Raw genomic sequence first — 18,977 nt, forward strand, 5'->3', positions numbered from 1 at the left:
GAGGCTGGGTTTAAATACCCTGCTAATGAAGATCAGAGTCAGGTGAGAAGCAGACAAGTCAAGGTGCAGCCCCCGGTGTAGTAGCCAAGCCAGGGTGAACAAGACCGGAATCAGAAGTCTCTGGTAAAGCTGCTGTGGCTCAGAGGCAGAGAGCAGGACTGGGATAGATAAGTACCCCGGTTCAAGTCCCCTGTTGGGAATTCCAAGAGCGACCACGTCTGGCCGTCTGTCTCACAGGTGAGTACCCTGACAGTACCTCCCCCTTCAAAAACGACCTCTGGGCGTAAGCAGGCTCCTCATTGAAGTAATCCGTCTCTCCAGAGTCACTCTCAGAATCCGTCGAGTCCCCATAGTGAAAGTCCTCAGTATGGGATCCCTGATTAGCTCGGGATTTCCCAGTACCAGCTTCTGGTACAGCTGACGATCGGTCTAGGTTCCGGGTAGGGGTGACAAAAACTTCCACAACTTCGGGAGGGACAGTGCTCGCAGCTAGCAGTGCTTTTTCGAACACTTCCAGGTCTTTTTTACAGACCGTAGTGCCATTAGAAGCAATGACACAATCCTTAGGTAAATCCTTTTCAAGTGGGCAGGAAGTAGTGGTGGTAATACAGGAAGCAACTTTGGTAGTAAAGGCAGACGACTCTGGAGCAGGAGGTCTAGGAGGGCGAACAGGACAAAGCGTGATGAAGTGTCCACCTTCTCCACAGTAAAAACACAGACCATGGCTTCTCCTTCGGTCCCTCTCCCCCGGTGTGACTTTGCAGTGGACACGTCCAATTTGCATAGGTTCCTCAGGATCAAGTTGAACACAGGATACCTCTGGAGTTCTCCTGGGAACTGGATCATAAGAGGGTATCACCGGGGTGTGGTGACGTAGACTCCGCGATTTTTTAGTAGGTGGAGCTGGCTTGGGCTTAGTGGTCCTGCACTGTGAGTCCAAAGCAATAATAAAGGACTCCCAGCTGACAAGGACAGGACTCTTCCTCTGCAACATTTGGTAAGACCAAACTTTAATGCGTCCAGACAACAGGTTGATAGCCGCTCTGACCCTGATGAAATCCGTGGCGTAAGTTCGAGGCTTTAAAGAGAACAATACCTCGCAATCCATCCTGAATGACTGGAAGGACGTGTAGTTACCATCAAATCTGTCGGGCATGATGACAAAGGGTTCCGGAGCTGGATGTACTGCGCCTTTAAGAGAAAAAAGTTCCTGCTGCAACTCCGAAACAATCTGGGCCAGGCTGGACACTTGCTGGAGTGAGGGTGAGGACATTTCTGCGGACTCCATATTGGTCAAGTCTTTTGTCAGGGTCTTACCTGAGTTGGGAGTCTGTAGCGCAGATATGTCGCTCACCCTTGCAGATAGCCACAGGCCGAGGTGGTCAGGTAAGAATTCACCTGGCCTGTGGGTCTGTGCACGGGGGCTGTGCAGGATGCAGTACCAAATTCGCAGGACAGGCAAGGACAGAACCAGCAGGATAGTCGAGGGATAGCCGAGGTCAAAGGATGCCAGAGGTTAGAATAAACGTAGTCACAAGCCGAGGTCAAATATACGAAGCAGAATAAACAGGAACACTGGTACGACACAGGAACACAGATCAAAGACTTGACAACGAGTGCAGGGCGAGGCTGGGTTTAAATACCCTGCTAATGAAGATCAGAGTCAGGTGAGAAGCAGACAAGTCAAGGTGCAGCCCCCGGTGTAGTAGCCAAGCCAGGGTGAACAAGACCGGAATCAGAAGTCTCTGGTAAAGCTGCTGTGGCTCAGAGGCAGAGAGCAGGACTGGGATAGATAAGTACCCCGGTTCAAGTCCCCTGTTGGGAATTCCAAGAGCGACCACGTCTGGCCGTCTGTCTCACAGGTGAGTACCCTGACAGGCGGGAGGACTGGAGCAGAGCAGAAACCTTCTGCTGTAGCAGGTGCGAATGAGTGTAGAATGGTGGAGGGAGTGGGGTTGGGTGATGTATTGGTAGGGGAAGGAGATAAATTAGTGATCTCTTCTCTGATTGTAGAAATCTTCTCAGTGAATTGAGATGCAAATTTTGTGGCGGACAAGGTGGTAGAAGGAGGGGGAGTAAAAGGGCGAAGAAGAGCATCAAAAGTGTGAAATAGGTGTTTGGGTTGATAGGACATTGTACTTATGAGGGTATTAAAGTAATTTACTTTTGCAGCGGAAAGAGCCAGGCTGTAGGACCTCAGCATAAATTTGTAGTGGAGGAAGTCAGATGCAGAGTGAGACTTTCTCCAACAGCGTTCAGCAGTTCCGGAACATTTTTGGACAATGATACAATGTTTCCATTTTTCTTTTTTATTTACAATATTCGCCCTAGCTGTGCCTTGCCTGGACTGGATTACGATGTAATTCGTCAAATGTTTTATATAAAGTATAAAGAAAATTGAGCAGCTTATGAAAAAAGGTTAACACGAATTATAGGTGGTTTTTCCATGTTTTATTCAGTGGTATTAATTCCCTTTATATTATAGAGTTCACTTGCTTTGAGGGAGTATTTGCCATGGTTACTTAAAGGGACACTCCAAGCACCCAGCCCACTTCTGCCCATTGGAGTGGTCTGGGTGCCAACTCCCACCATCCTTAACCCTGCAAGTGTAATTATTGCAGTTTTCATAAACTGCAATTTTTACCTTGAAGGGTTAACTCCTCCTCTAGTGGCTGTCTATCAGACAGCCACTAGAGGGACTTCCGTGTTCTTAGAACACGAAAAGTGTTTCAAGCAACGCTGGACGTCCTCACGCTATGTGAGGACCTCCAGCGTGGCATTGATAATGCTTTCCTATGGGGAGGTCTAATGCGCGTGCACGGCCATTGCCACGCATGTGCATTGGGTCTCCCCCGCCCTCTCCTTAAAAACCCCTTCTGTCACTTACCTGGGTTTGGGCTCTGCCTCTGCTCCTCTCCTGCCAAAGTAAGCCGGAGGGGGGACACCTAATGTACATGAGCAGCAATGGCCTCACTCTCATTAGGATTTCCCCTTAGGAAAGCATTATTCCTATGGGGATTCCGGTGACGCTGGATGTCCTCATGCACATAGCATGAAGACGTCCAGCATCAGGTAAACAGAAGTTGCCCAATGATCCGGAAGTTCCTCTAGTGGCCGTCTGGTAGATAGCCACGGAAAGTGGTGTTAACCCATAAAGGTAATTATTGCAATAATAAGGGTGCCGAGACACTGCACCTAGACCACTTCAATGAGCTCAAGTGGTCTGGGTGCCTGTAGTGTCCCTTTAACTGTGAAAAGTTAATATTGCAGTTTAAAAAAAAAAAAAAGCAAATACAAAAAACAAACCTTGAGGGTTAAAAATATAGGACCAATGCACCCGGACCATTTCACTGAGATGAAGTGGCTTAGGGGACTATAATGTTTGTAAACCCTTATACAGTAACTATGTTAACGGCTCATTGTTTATATAATTAAGGTAAGTATACATAATGTGTAATGCTGCTGCTTATAACTGCCTTGTTGTGTGTGTTCTGTTAATTACTTTGTGCTATCTCCTCGTGGTGGTGTAAAAAGCTGTGAAATTAGTTGCTGCTATATAAATATACAGACACACAACCTGAAGAATACATATAATTACATTAAACACAAGATAAGATGTTAAATTTCTGAAATCTTAGCGCATCTGCACAGCTGCCTTTAACCCCTTAAGGACACATGACATGTGTGACATGTCATGATTCCCTTTTATTCCAGAAGTTTGGTCCTTAAGGGATTAAGGATACTTGGAAAAAGAAACGTTGATCAACGAGACAATTCAGTCTGTCATCATAACAATCTGAGCCCTCTGATTCATTCTGTTCTCTGTAGCTGCTTATAGTAAATAAATAAGACATTTCAGAATGTGGTGATGGCATGCAACATTACTGGTCCTTAACAGGTTAAAGAAACACGCTTTATTTGTCTAGATTAGGAGCCTCCTTTTAAAAAAAAAAAAAAAACTTTTTCTATAGAAGCATAGGGTTAAATGAAATCTGCTGTTGCTCCCCCCTATCGCCCCCCTCTTCGGGGAAGGATAATAGTAACTTTAATTGCAGTACAGTGGTGACATCATCTGTCTCTCCCTGGCCAGAGCTGAGCACAGGATAAGCAGGAGAGGAAGTCTGACACTGTAAGCTCGCACTAGGACTTCTTGTGTTTTTCTAACTTCGTGTCCTGGCAAAGGACCTGCACAATACACACACACACACAGAGCTCCCATTGTTTCCAGCGATTCACCAGCCCACTGATCCTAATATGGAATTGTACAGGAAACCCATGATATCCTGAGACAGAGCGAATAGAGAGCGAAAGGGAGAGACACCATTTAAAGCCATTGCTCTCCCCCAATATTCGCGCCTGATACAAAGTGGAGGATGCAGTACATTGGCAGCAGACTCTGAGTGTATTACACATCCTGCAGGAGTGGTCTGGTGAATGCGGATTCGCTGTGACTGACTGTGAATACTCTGAGTTCTCTGCTTCAGAAACTGCAATGACACTGTACAAACTGTTGCAATGAAGTATCTAGGAACTAAAAGTAGCCAACAAATGAATAAACTCTGAGACCAGACCAAAAAAAAAAGTATGCTAGTTAGAAGATATTGCAGTTGCCGCAGTGGTTTATTATGACTTCCTGATCTTTCGTTTATCAGGGAGAGGACTACACGTTGCAGTTGGTTTTCGGATACATGTGGACTTCGAGGAGTTTAAAGAAAAAAGACATGGAGAGGCGAGACGAACATCAGAGCAGCATTTGCAGCACGAACAGTATGAAGCGGATGCTGAAGTGTGTGGTGGTCGGGGATGGAGCAGTCGGGAAAACCTGTCTCCTGATGAGTTACGCCAATGACGCTTTCCCCGAACAATACGTGCCGACTGTTTTCGACCATTACGCCGGTAAGCATAAACATGCGCAACTAAGAACTCGGCAGGCTTTTCACTAAAACAGGAATTGTAAAACCTACATTTGCAAATCGTAGGCCAAAAGCAAAGCTGCGGATATTTTTCTGCTTCACTTGTGTTTCCATTTAAGCTTTTCGGGCCACAATTTTCCAATTTCGGTTTACAACTCTACACAATTTATCGTTAAGATAATGAAAACGCAAATGTATTTTGCAGTTTAATAATAAGAAACGATGAACAAAATTATCAAAAATTGGTTTAAAGGCATCTATTTTATGGACTGCTTTCCGGCCTGCAAAAAAAAATATTTGAATTAAAAATGGGGTTGTGAGATAAAATAAATAAGTGGTTTATAGAATTTTATTTAAAAGTGACATAAACTTTATACGTTTTAATAGATCAAACAGAATAATTGCATAACTCTCTGCTTACTTTTATGTATTTTACTGTAAGGTGCTCTCGTATCTGAGATATGGCATTTTTAATTTATAGTAAAGGGATATAAGTATTGCTTAGTTGTTTTCCATAGAGCTATTTTATTTAAATTATTTTTAGAATGCTCAAATGTGTGTTAATGTTGTGCTTTTCCCAGTGTTATTTGTAAACTTGTCATTCATTGAAAATTGGCACACACTGCTTTTCAGTACTTGTTGAGTGCCTAACGCTCAACTCATTAACCCATTGCTAATTGGCTGCACGGGGTAAAGTCGCTTGAAGGGGTAAGGCTGTGTAAAATCCCCACAAATTTGCAAGCAACTGTAATCTTGGGAACACAACTCACAAACTGGCAATATAATTATATAGGACATGTATACGGAATCTGTTGGCGCTATATAAATCGCAATAATAATAATGTAAAAAACTGCATATAACAGTCCTTTTTAAGTTTGCTTAAGAAAAAAATAATAAAGTGCTTACTCACTTAACACCAAATTGCCAAAATTTAAGCTTAACTAACCAAAATGTGATTTATAGTTTAGGTCAAGAATTTTTCCAATTCAGTTTTTTTTTTTTTTTTTTTTTTTTTTTTTTTAGCTGATATTTATTTATTTTTTTAGACAATTTTCTATTTAGTCAACAAATCCCCCCAAAAGTCAAAACCTGTTTCCAGGGAGGGTACAGTCAAACAGCAGTCTCCGTTCTCTAATTCTCCGGTGCTGATTGAGTTAAAATTACCATAATCCTCAGCCATGCTGCTGATCAGCAGAATGGAGGCCTTTGATTTGAATAAAATTTCACAACATCTAGTACTGCTACAAGTTTTCTCACCTCCGTATATCTTTCGTACACTAAAATAGTTACATTTATAAACAATATGATGGCAAATTCTTTGTAGAGACTGTTTTTATTCTGCCAATTCGTGAATGCATTCACTAAATTATAACAAAAATTATAACAAAACTGAAGTCTTTTTAAATAAAACAAAAGAAACACCTAAAAACAGAAAGGTATAAACTTGTGTTTACAAAAACAAGAAAAGCTTATTTTGTGGAGATTTAAAAGCGTTGAACCTTAAAGAAGTAAGGACACATGACAGAAATATCCCGTCACGATTCCCTTTTATTCCAGAAGTTGTGTCCTTAAAGGACCACTATAGTGCCAGGAAAACATACTCGTTTTCCTGGCACTATAGTGCCCTGAGGGTGCCCCCACCCTCAGGGTCCCCCTCCCGCCCGGCTCTGGAAAGGGGAAAAGGGGTAAAACTTACCTTTTTCCAGCGCTGGGCGGGGAGCTCTGTGCCTCCGATCCTCCTCCGTTCCGCCCCGTCGGCTGAATGCGCACGCGCGACAAGAGCCGCGCTCGCATTCAGCCGGTCGCATAGGAAAGCATTCATAATGCTTTCCTATGGACGCTTGCGTGCTCTCACTGTGATTTTCACAGTGAGAATCACGCAAGCGCCACTAGAGGCTTTGGGGGAAGGCTTAACCCATTTATAAACATAGCAGTTTCTCTGAAACTGCTATGTTTATAAAGAAATGGGTTAACCCTAGCTGGACCTGGCACCCAGACCACTTCATTAAGCTGAAGTGGTCTGGGTGCCTAGAGTGGTCCTTTAAGGGGTTAAAGGAGTACGCTAAGATAAAAGTAGCCACCATCTAATGTATTTTACACTTTTTAATGCACTAATTAATTAGTTCCGGTCGCACAGGATGGGGATAACTGTTTAATAAGCTTGTACTGGCCCTACCATGGTCAGTAATCACCTTCTGGTGGCACATTCACTGGTTTGTGAACGGGGTGGTGCAGTGCATCCATCTGAACCGCTAAATTTCCATGCGCACAGATTTGACTGGGGATATATATATATATATTCTTTTATATTTGAAAAGAATGCACCTTGAAGCATGCAAAAATGTGGTCATCAAAGGACTAAGTAAACATTCAAAGTTGGCTTCAGTAGGAGAAAGGGCAATTTTATTAGGGGACACAGTTTGTGCACATGGATGCAGGTAAGTAGACTTAGTGTGTTTCTTTAAAAGCAAGACACCCTCTATTGGACTTGTGGATTCAGTTTCTAACAAATCGTGATTGGCAATTAGTCTGAAATTCTAATCTCCAGAACGCTGAATGGATCAACCACGAAAGAATCGAGATAGTCAATGGACAAAACCATGTCATTTATTTCATGATTTGGGGTTACGTTCGTGGTCCAAACAAAATACATAAATAAAATAAGATTGATGGTTAGCGCACAGCAACAGGTCAAAGAGTAAGTGAGAAGGGACCAATGGGGAAAATAATCCGTATTTAATATATTATATATTCAATAAATATAATATGGTTTTGTTTGCAGCTCCTCCCCTTTCCCCCCTATACATGGGTAATGGTCCCTCCCCTTTCCCCCCTATACATGGGTAATGGTCCCTCCCCTTTCCCCCTATACATGGGTAATGGTCCCTCCCCTTTCCCCCCTATACATGGGTAATGGTCCCTCCCCTTTCCCCCCTATACATGGGTAATGGTCCCTCCCCTTTTTTCTCCCTTGTTTTAGTTTGATTTTTTAAATTGATCTGTGAACCAAATGGTGCATAAATGTGTGTATCCGTGTACTGCGCAATATATATATATTGTATATAAATATGTATGTAATTTATTATTTGCTCCATTTTGGTTCATCCAAATAGTTTTTCCCAAAATGATTGCATACATTTTTTTTTGTCCAAATCGAAAAACCACATGGGTGAATCCAGATTCGCCTGACACAACAACAAAGAAAGTTTGAGGTGATGCTTTTCCTACAGGGAAGGCCCAATGCGTGCCCGCCGCGCATGTACATTAGGTCCACCATCGGCTGACGTCAGAAGAAGTGGAGCTCAAGCCAGGGCCAAGGGACGTTGGTCCTGGAATTAAAGCGAATAAAGGATTATTTAACCCCTTATGTCGCTGGAGGAGGGGGTACGGGGGCAGAGGAACAGTTTAGTGTTCGGAATATATATTTGTATTCTTTTAGGAAAACCATGGGAATACTGTGCAGGAAAGCTTGCATGCTGTCACCAAACAATTGCACATCCAGCACATCCAGACCCATTTTGTGCCATGCAAAAATATCCCTAAGCTCACTCTGTGCACCCACAAACAAAGCTGCACACATGCCAAGGCCACATACACAAGCACGCAAGTACACATTCTGCCAACCATACACACCAAATCTCTCACCATATCCCCACTTGATGGAACGCACTGCTAGCCAAAGCCGTAATCCCAACATGAGTGAGTCCTGGCAGAGATTGCCGACGGCAAGTTCTCAGTTTTTCTATATGGGCCGCTCCCGCCAGATTCACTGTTCCTCCATAAAAGCCATTGTGTGAAAGATGGACCCTGTTTGGTAATAAGGAGTATTTATAATACTCTCAGGCTTCTTTACTACAGTGAGTATTCAAAGCGAATTTCAAATTTCAGGCCAGAATTCTGACTTTTGTAAATAACCCTGTTAGTGTCCTGGACTGACCAGTTTCAGCAGTGAAACATTAAGATCCTACAGAGCCCTTGGCGTGATACCATTTGGGCTCTCCTTTCATTCTTCACATAAGGTAAAGTAAAGTCATGGTAAGCGACCCAGATCTAACCCCTGGGCTGTAGTCTGCCACCTAATGTAATCATATGGTCAATCCTGCTCTAGTTCAGAGTCCCTGGGAGAGCCCAGAGCAGCTGCCTGGTTTGGCTGACCATGGCAAAGGGTCTTGGGACTGCTTTAGAATTTTGGTGGATCCGATGGACCAGCTGAACCCCCATCTCCTTTGCTTCCAGTCTATCTTATTGCAACAGAAAAAAATGTGTTCTAACACTATTATAAGGTCACCAGAACTCCCATAAACGTTCGGAAAGGCTACAGTTTCAGAAAAACTGTTACAGATTATTTATTGATACATTTCAAGCTCGTACCATACAGGTAAACATTCTAATTGTTGGAGGAGAAAACATATGTTATGAAATGAGTTGGGCTCAAAAGCAGTCAAAAATATCTGTTATTTATTATAATTATCGGAGTATAATAAGCAACTTCCAGAGTAAGGTTTTTCCTGCAGAATTTGCATGGCATTAAATAAAACAAACGTGCCTGGTCATTTAAATCCACAAGCAATTGAGTATCTATTTGCCTTTTTCCACCAAAGCTTGACCACCCCCCTAAATGTGTAGGCCCCATAAACATTAATATAAACCAAGTGACCTCAGCCAATTGGACATTCACTGGTCTTTTCCTACTATCATTAAGCTTAAAGATTCCCTTCAAAAATATCCCAGCAATGGGATCCCCATGATACGTCCTGCCATGTTTATTTTACAGTATAAATTAAAATAAATGAATACAATCTTAATTTCAGCCTTTGCTGAATAAAAGACCCTGACCTATCAGTGTTCCTTGAAATCTATTGTCTTCTAATTTGTATGTTCTGTATTTCAAATGTCATAATAAAAAGCCATAAAACACAATCGACTTGCTTTTCCAGTTTGTTCTTATTTTCCCCCATGACTCTAATCTCTGCTTTGTAGCAGAACATCACTGGGGGTTGGATCTTTCTTATAAGAAGGATATTGTCTGAATATAGGGCATTCTTGATCAGCAACACAATTCTTGGCTTGCCCCAAAGGGTGACAAGGTCAGCATAGGCAATAAACGTGTAGGAGGTAACATCGTAACTGCATTAATCATCATTAAATTATTCTTCATTCATGCTATGAATATGATCTGCGATTGTTTTGGTTCTCCCCTCCTTCCAAAAGTTCAGCTTCATCCTCCCACTAGCAGACCCACATTGCAGTGTTATATGATACTGTGTAGCATATTTATTTTCTCCGTGAGCAATTCTGCTTTTTAGATAACTGTACAATACTTTTCCCATCTGGCCTATGAGTCATATTCCGTTGAGGGCAGTAGAAGGTTCTGGCTTATTTTGTCTTGAAAATAATGCTGTATCTTTTTTACAATTTTCTAATGAATGGGAATACAGATTTCTTGGGGCAAACATTCTATTTAATGCCAAGGCACGTCAAAAACAAATTGCGGGAATACGCCTGTTTAACCCCTTAAGGACACATGGCATGTGTGACATGTCATGATTCCCTTTTATTCCCGAAGCATTGGTCCGTAAGGGGTTAAGATGAGAGTACGTCAATTCCGCAATAAATCAGTTCTATTTCAACATACAATCCCCCAATGTGAAAGTAAAAACAATAAAAAAGTAAATCCATTTGAAAGTCTTTTTTGACGAAACGCGTTATGGATATTTAATATTTGTGTTCTTTTATATATATATATATATTAAAGTATTTTTGGTCATTTATTCGTGCCAATCAACTTTTTTAAAGACACATAACCTTTCTTTTTACCCTGGCTTTTTAGTATTATTTTACTTATTTTTATTGGTTTTATAAAAACCCTTGGAAAATATCCCTGGAAGTTTCCTGTACTAAAAGAAATCCTTAGGTGGGGATCAATCCACCCAAGCTATCATCACAGAGCAGTTGGCCTGCTCTTGCCTTGTAAGTACATTCTTTTATTATTTTATCAATACTACTATACAGTGAGCACTATTGGTTGTCTCTTTTATTCCGAGAATTGGACACCAGTGACGGAGAGGAACCCATTTATATCCCATAAGCGGGGATAAAAACCGCTGTATGCGCTTTACTCCAGAGCTGGATATTAGCTCTGGTAAATGTGAGTTTTATATTATTACTCCTTTATATTCACTTTTGAATTTTACATACTGCACCATTGGTTGCCCTTCTCTCTTTTTATCTTTTTTATCAAGTGGATCCACCACACCAGTAGAAAATCTCACCACCAAAGACTATCTGTAAGGATAAAGATTCGGATCTTTTCTCTTTTATTGGACTTTTTATTGGACTTTTTATTATTTATTGTGGCGCAGCCTTTTTTATTGTTTTTACTTGCCTTATTTTAAAGCGTTTGAGGGATCCCCTTTTAAGGTTGCTGCCTATAAGTTAATTAAGCGCTGTATCATTCTTTTATTTTTGTGGCCCCAATGTGAAAGGTCTGAATTATTATTATATATATATATATTTTTTTTTTTTCTTTCCAAGTTGTAATACTCTATACTTTCATTCTATCTTGCAGTAACAATTTGTTGCGGTTGATCCAGTAAAAGGTCATTGTGAGGAAACTATGATAATAGGAACATTTTCATTATTTACAAAAAAAATGAATGCACAGTGTAATAACAACTGCAACGTCTATTTGACCAATAAATGCTTTATTCAAACAAATATAGGATTGCAGACACCCTTGAGAAAGGCAGCCAGTGAGGTGCCAAATGTTGGGGGGTATTGGTGGCTCGTGTTCTGTCCTACTCGTCTTGTGGAATTGTGGTTATTACTTTTGCATAAAGTTAATTTGTTCTTTTGCCTTGTTTCTTTTTCGCCATGTGTTTTGTATGTTTTATTTGTTTAAGTAAAGGATTTATTAGGCAAATAGACTTTGCAGTTGTTATAGTGTGCATTCTTATTTTTATTTTTTTGGTGTGTGTATATTTATGGTTAGTTGGAGCACTTAATTCTTGAATTTGAAACTTAAAAAAAAAAATTTTAACTACAAGATTTCCAGCTTGGCAATATGGATCTATGATGTTATATTCCATTGTCTACTATTTGCAATTACCAGTTTAGAGATTCAAACCCCACAGCAAATATTGACATCTTTCCAAGTTTCAATGCAAGGCTGTTATTTTTTATTTGTATTTTTTAACTTTATTTTTGCATTGACAGATTAGTAGAGCAGATGCATATGTTATGGCTTACGCAGAAGACGTCAACCATAAGTGTAATAGTTATTGTATATAGCATATTTAACAAAAATTTCAATGAGGCATGCAGTACAACATTGGTCAGGTTGCCAGCAGTATAATTCTGTCAGTTTTTGTAACGGTAATATGAACATTGTTACCAAAAAATTTAGAAAAGAAGTAACACAACGAAAATACAGTTGAAGGCTCAGCGACGTCTAGGGAGTTTATATATTTTTCCCTCTGTGAAGGTGTTTGGGTATGGTTTGGTCGGGGCATGTGTGTGGTTGGGTATTTCTTACGTGTCTGATGTTGACTCGTTGTATTGCTCCCACAACTCCCATACTTTGGTGAAGGTAGGGACGGTATTTCGGACCTGGGCAGTTAACTTGTCCATGATATAGTTATCCCTGAGTTTTGAGTGTACTAAGGTCATGCTAGGTAGGTCTGGGCTAGCCCATTTGTGACAATGCCCTCCGTGCTGCCAGGTATATCATATTAAGTAACTTCTTCTCATGTCGGTTAAGTCCCTCCGTGGGTCTGGATAACAGACAACCCCATGGGTCCAGTGTCATCCTACTCTGCAAAACCCAGGAACTAAGGGTTACCACCTTCTCCCAGTAGGCTTTTACGTTCAGTCACTGACACCACATATGTTTGTAGCTGCCTTTGTCGCCACATAGGTGCCAACATGTGTCTGTGGTGCTTAACTTCATGTGGTATTGTTTTACCGGTGTCATGTACCATCTAAAGAGTGTCTTGTAGCACTGTTCTTGGAGCGTGACACACATTGACACCTTGGTGCATGCTTCCCATATTTCTTGCCCGTCTATTCCCTCCAGGACCTCTCCCACGTCGGCTTCCCATTTTTCTGTGTATTTGAGGGTTCCCCATTCCCCTGACTCTGAGCTAATGTGTTGGTATAAGAACATGATGAGTTTGGTCTGGGTCGTTTCCTTGTTGCAGAGCTTTTCAAAGAAGGTTAGTGTTTGTTTTGCTGCTGTTTGGATCTCCGGTGTGTGGGAAAAGTCCCTGATCTGCAGGTATCGGAGTAGTCCCTAGTGTGGAGTGTAGCTTTGGTTTTTAAGTGGTCGTAGGTGACTACCTCATTGTTTACATAATAATAAATGTATATTTGTAGCCCTGTGGCTTTTATGACTCTGAAGTCCCTAGCTCTGAGTCCTGGAGGGAATGCACGGTTCCTGAGGACTGGTGTTAGTGGTGAGGGAACGTTCTCTAGTGCATATTTACTCTTGGCTTGGTCCCAGATTTGTAGAGAGTTCAGGATGGTGGGCAGGTAGTTCTCATGATGGGTCTTTGTGTTTTGGGGACCCATAGATAAAATTGGGGTAGGTCCACTCCTGTCAGTAGTGACTCCACCCAGCGTCTACAGTCCGGGGGTGAGGGCCAATGAATAATCTGGGCCAGCTAGGTAATAGTGGTAGATATGGGGCAGGCTCAGACCCCCCCTGTCCTTGGGTCAGTATAGTAGGTTTCGGGCTATTTGAGGCCGCTTTTTCTGCCATATAAAGGAGTCTATTGCCTTCTGCATGGTTTTGGTAGCAGGACTATATTAGCTGTAGCCATAGCCGTGTCTGGTGTGCCCCCCTCTCGACAGTGGTTGTAGAGGGTCACCAGGTGGGGTGTCAGTTCTTCCTTAAAGGTTTTAAAGTAGCTCATATCATACCCATCAGGTCCTGGTGCCTAGTTGCCCTTCAGGTGTGATATGGCGGCCTGTACTTCCTTTGTCGTTATCTGAGCTGTTAGGTCCTCTATGTCCTTGTTTTTGACCCTTTGGCAGTGGGAGGCTATTGAGAAAAGAATTGATATGAGCTATGTAGCCTAGATTGTCCAGTGTGTGTTGTGGGGAGTGGTTATACAGTGCCGTAAAGTATGCAATGAATTCCGCGTTGATGTGTGTTGGAGTGTCAGCTATATCTCCTTTAGGTTTACGGATTTTAGTGATAGGTTTGCTCCCTTGTCTGGGTCTGAGTTGTCTAGCCAGTAAGCAAGACTGTTATTTTTATTAAGATCGGTACAGATGTATTTTTCTAGTTGTTTTGTAGGAACAAAATATTGCCTATCTTTGAAGAACCACTAAATGCAATCTCAATTAAGTGGCCAGGGTGCAGTGGTCCTTCAGTGTCCCCAAAAAGCCAGACTCCATATATTTCATTCAGAAATATGTGTGAGGAAAAATCTGTGTTTCTCAAGTCATTTTGTGAATGGGGAGCTACTGATAGGCCGACATCAGCTGCCTATCAGTGGTGTCCATGTCTGTGGCTTCCTGATTCAAGCCTGCAGTGGAAGAAGGAGATGGGTCAAGTGAAAAGGCGTTTCAGTTTCAGCACTTTGGGGCCCAGGACAGTTTTATCTTTCTTAATTTTTATACATTTATTTTATTTATTTTTTGTTTCAAATCTATCCCTGACCATCGATTTAATTGTGGTGAACCCTAAAGAACTAGTTCTGTGAAATGGGTAGACCTAAAGCTTGACTGTAATTTGATGCAAAAATTGTGAAGAAGAAAAAAAAATAAACGTTTTGAAGAAAATCCAACACATACATGTAATAATTGTGAAACTTCCAGATTATATTCATCCGAGAATAATGACTCATCTTTCTGATTTGTTTTCTGAAGCCCAACCCAAAATTCAACAGATCTCGGAAAATAATATTTATAGGAAAGTAAAGATGGATGGCGTTCAACGCTTGGACAAGCAGAGAATTGGGACACCGATCCACAAAAAAAAAAACACTGTTACATAGACACAACTGCAGTACAAACTGTAAAGTGTTATAGTAGCAATGCTTGCAAAGTGCCCAACTAAATAACTGGCTGCCCAGCAGTCTTTCAAACATGGGGCTGGAACAAATGTTGTAATACAGTAGGTTTAGGGCCATAGAGACATTGTTGTTAAGTGTTCCGTGGCTGAATTATTTACAACTGTACATGACATTCACATTGGTTTGGACATAAGCCCCCTTTAAAGGGACACTCCACTTACAAATATATTGTTATTGGCTGCATATCTAAAAACAGCTTGTAAAAGATGCAGATTTCTTGTCTGCAGCCTTTGCAAGCCCTCCCCTTCTAACCCTGCCCAGACTTTCTGTGGCTGTTCAATCACAGACACCCAATGCAGCTCAATGAGAAGTCTTTAAGAGGCAGGTGCTCTGGGCTATTGCTACCTCTTGACTTTAACTCCACTGAGTTAAACAATCAGGAAGTAACATGACCGTTACAGTTAATGCAATCGCAGCACTAGCCTGCCCCCTTTTATTCCCTCCCACCAGCGTCCCAATTCTCAGGACGGCAGAATTGAGTGGTCTGTAACCAGGCTAACTTTTAAAAAAAATCAAATTTCTATTAAAATCTATATTTTCTTTTTTAGTTTTTTTTTGTAAAATAGAAAAAAAAAGTAGGACACGCTCTTCACTTCAGCAAGATAAAGTGATTTTGGGGTTTGGAGTGTTCTTTTAAGATCACTTGGACAGCCATCGTGTCTCGACAAATTCAGATAATCTACCATATATTAAAGTGTGTATATGATATGTAATGTAAAAGAAACCAAGAGGGCTGCACTCACCTGAACATGCATACATTATAGGGTGCTGCTGGGGCCAAAATATACAAAATACAGAATCCAGCGCACTCGCTTATTTACTAAACAGGGATTTCAAATCTTAGAGATTGTAATAGTTTTATTTAAAAACACCTCACCTAGGCAAAAAATAATGGGGGTTTAGTTATATTGCTTAATATATTGACGTTGTGGCAGGCTTATGCAATATATAATGATATAATGTAACTAAACCCCCATTATTTTTTGCCAAGGTGAGGTGTTTTTAAATAAAACTATTACAATCTGTTAGATTTGAAATCATTGTTTAGTGAATAAGCGAGTACGCTGGATTGTGTATTTTAATTTGTAATTTAGTTATTTTTTTTGATAATGTAATACAACAGAGAATACTTATAATACAATTTTAATTTAGTATAGCGAAGGCGAAATTGGCCGTTATGGCCAGGTATGTGTAAAATATCTCTAGAGCAGTGTAGTGATATTCTGTGTCTGTCTGTAGGAACATTTTAAAAAGTTTTTTTTTTTTTTTTACTCACCTCTCTTTCTGGTTCATTAATCGTCAGGCAGCTATTCGGTTTGTAGAGTTATTTAGCTTTAAATATTTTTAACACACTTCCTGTCTCAAGCAATGGTAAGAAGCTAAACAGATGTGAGAATGTAGTATTCTCCCATTTAAAGGGCACAGGAGTGATATGCGGCCCAGGTATTTTAATCTGCCATTTCTGGCTAGTCGTGTGGATGATGAATCGGCTCAAGAAATGACAGCCATGAACAGAAGCTTTCATAGTGAAGATGTTGTCAATTGACTGAGATAATTTCATAGAGGTGGTAAATTCATTCCCAACGTCTGAAGAATAAGGCAGTTATTTAATCTTTCAGACATGGTGGCAACGCTTACAATGAGCTATCCCAGAGACCCTTTCAAAAAGTAACCCGTAATGGCTATTTTAGAGACTAATTTGTGGTTAGATGTGTTGTTAATCCTTTTATATAAACACAAGAGGTGGCATTCGTTCCTTTAATTCAATGCTGACATGGTCAGCCAATAAGAAACATCCATTTGTGGTTTATTTGTGGTCCTTTTGGAGTATAAATCACACTAATCTCTAATAGACCAGGACATGGATGAATATATCACATCGCTGAGAAACCTTTCATCCTGTTCTTTTATCTCTTGGAGTACAAGTCTCATTATGCACAGCCATATAAACTCAATCTAGATTCATGAAACCGCTAATAATTTAATTTTATCCAGCGTTCCATGTGCCCCAGAGAGTTAATTTAGCCTTAAATGTCCAATTTCTCAACTGAAATAACATAAAAGCTCCTTTCTAAACAAAACAGACCGCAAGATTAGTCTTAGACATTTAAGGATATGAAAACAAGGTCTATGACATCACAAGTCATGCTCCTTCACAAGATCTGCTACACTGTGGCGCCTTGGGTTAAGTTGTAAGATCAGGAACGCCTCTATAGACCATGCAAACTAAGAACAATTGTTTCTCTGACAGCCTCCATCAGAATGCTTAACTATGAAACTCAAATAGCCAATCCCTTCCTGTTCATTACCAGGTCTAAGGGGTTTGCTAGAACAACACATCTTAAAATATTCAAATAAAAATGTGTATATATTTATATAACCATCAACATGGTCTGCTGTGGTAGATACATTATTTTTGGGGTAGTTATTTAGTTTGTCTGAATCCTTCTATAGTAAGCCTTCAGATCATCGCCTATAGGCCTACAACATAATGCTTTGTTCTTTTACCCAACTTCTAAACTAGACGTTTGGAGCTCGGGGTCACGTATTCCTCTATCGTGATTTTAGGCATTCTGGATGAGTTTCTAATCTGTGGGTCTGCGCGGAAACTGTATTTTTACACGTACGCTGAAAAGCTAAAAAATTATAGCAAATAACGACAACTTGGCCAGTGCCAACAATGAGATGATCAGTAAATTTACTGTACAGACCTATAGAGGAGTTTAATGGTGCTTGGCTGCAGTAATCTGCTGGAAGAATGCGTTTTGTGCTGTTCTATTCTCACTAATGACTCCTCTGAGCTAGGTATTCCAAAGGCAGCAAGAAAGAGTCAAAGAGGATGTTCTCACAAAGAGAAAGGAATCCGCGGATGCAGTGATTTACTGATGAAGAACATATTAAACAGAATGACTGGCGTGTTGTATATCCGTCCGTATATGTCACTATCCTATCTTTCCAAGGCACCTTTCCCAACATTTGAAATATCCAGAGGGATTACTTTAATTAGAGGGTTTTAATCAGGTAGCATGGCTTGGGAGCAGGGATTTCCCAGTCCAGTCGGCACTCTGTCCCAGTTGGAACCATGAAAAGGTCTTCGATCTGTGTCTGTGCTTGACACACAGATCTATGCTGCTCAGTCCTTGGTGCTCTCTGAGTGTCAAGATAGGGGGGTGATATGACATACCCCAATTCATTCAGTCACTGCAGACCAGGTAGGAGATCTGATCAAAGAAAGACCTCAACTGACTGCTTCACACACACTGGAGCTCCATGTGTAATAACATTAGGAAGGCAGCTTTTAAAGAATATTGTGTGCGTGTGTCTGGATATATGAAAATAAAATGGAAAATATTTAAATTAAGGTATAAAAATATTTAACATGACATTTCACAAATAGAAAATAAAAATCACTGTTGAGTAGATATAGTAGATATAACCCAAATGGAAAATAGCATGCATTTAATTATGCATTATTTTTTTCATTTAAGAAACCGCTTGCCCAACTTCCAGATCTGTTGTCTGCAGCCTTTGCAAAACCTCCTCTTCAACCCCTCCCAGACTTTCTGTGGCTGTGTCCAATCAGAGACATTTCACAACACAGCTCAATGAGAAGTCTTTGCAAGACAGGTGCTCTGAGCAATTGCTGCCTCTTGAGTTTAGCTCCACTGAGCAAAACAAACCAGGAAGTGACAGGGCCTGCTGTCTGACTGAAAGCAAAGGGGAGGAGGTTGTTACCAGTTTCTATTGAAATCTGCACTTTTTGTGTAATGAAAAAGAGGACACACTCTTCCCACATGAAGCTTTTCAGCAAGCTAAAGTGCTTTAGGGGTCTGGAATGTCCCTTTAAAGGAACACTACACTGTATCATGTGTTCCTGACACTATAGTGCTGGAATCAATGTTAAGGTATCCATCCCCCCCCCCCCTCTTTGTGGAGACTAAAGGTTTAAAACTCATATTTTCCCCCATGTCTCGCCTGTCTCGT

General features: G+C 40.9%; 1 protein-coding gene across 1 annotated transcript in view; it reads left to right on the forward strand.

Moving 5' to 3' along the window:
• Positions 1-4,118: 4,118 nt before the first annotated feature.
• RHOJ (ras homolog family member J) overlaps positions 4,119-18,977 on the forward strand; it is a 117,661-nt gene continuing 102,802 nt past the window's right edge. Inside the window, exon 1 of the mRNA XM_063440116.1 lies at positions 4,119-4,896. Within this exon, the coding sequence (XP_063296186.1) occupies positions 4,689-4,896 (208 nt within the window). The 5' untranslated portion in view covers positions 4,119-4,688. The remainder of the gene's footprint in view (positions 4,897-18,977) is intronic.

This window comes from Pelobates fuscus, chromosome 13, assembly GCF_036172605.1.
Source record: "Pelobates fuscus isolate aPelFus1 chromosome 13, aPelFus1.pri, whole genome shotgun sequence".
Taxonomy (NCBI): domain Eukaryota; kingdom Metazoa; phylum Chordata; class Amphibia; order Anura; family Pelobatidae; genus Pelobates; species Pelobates fuscus.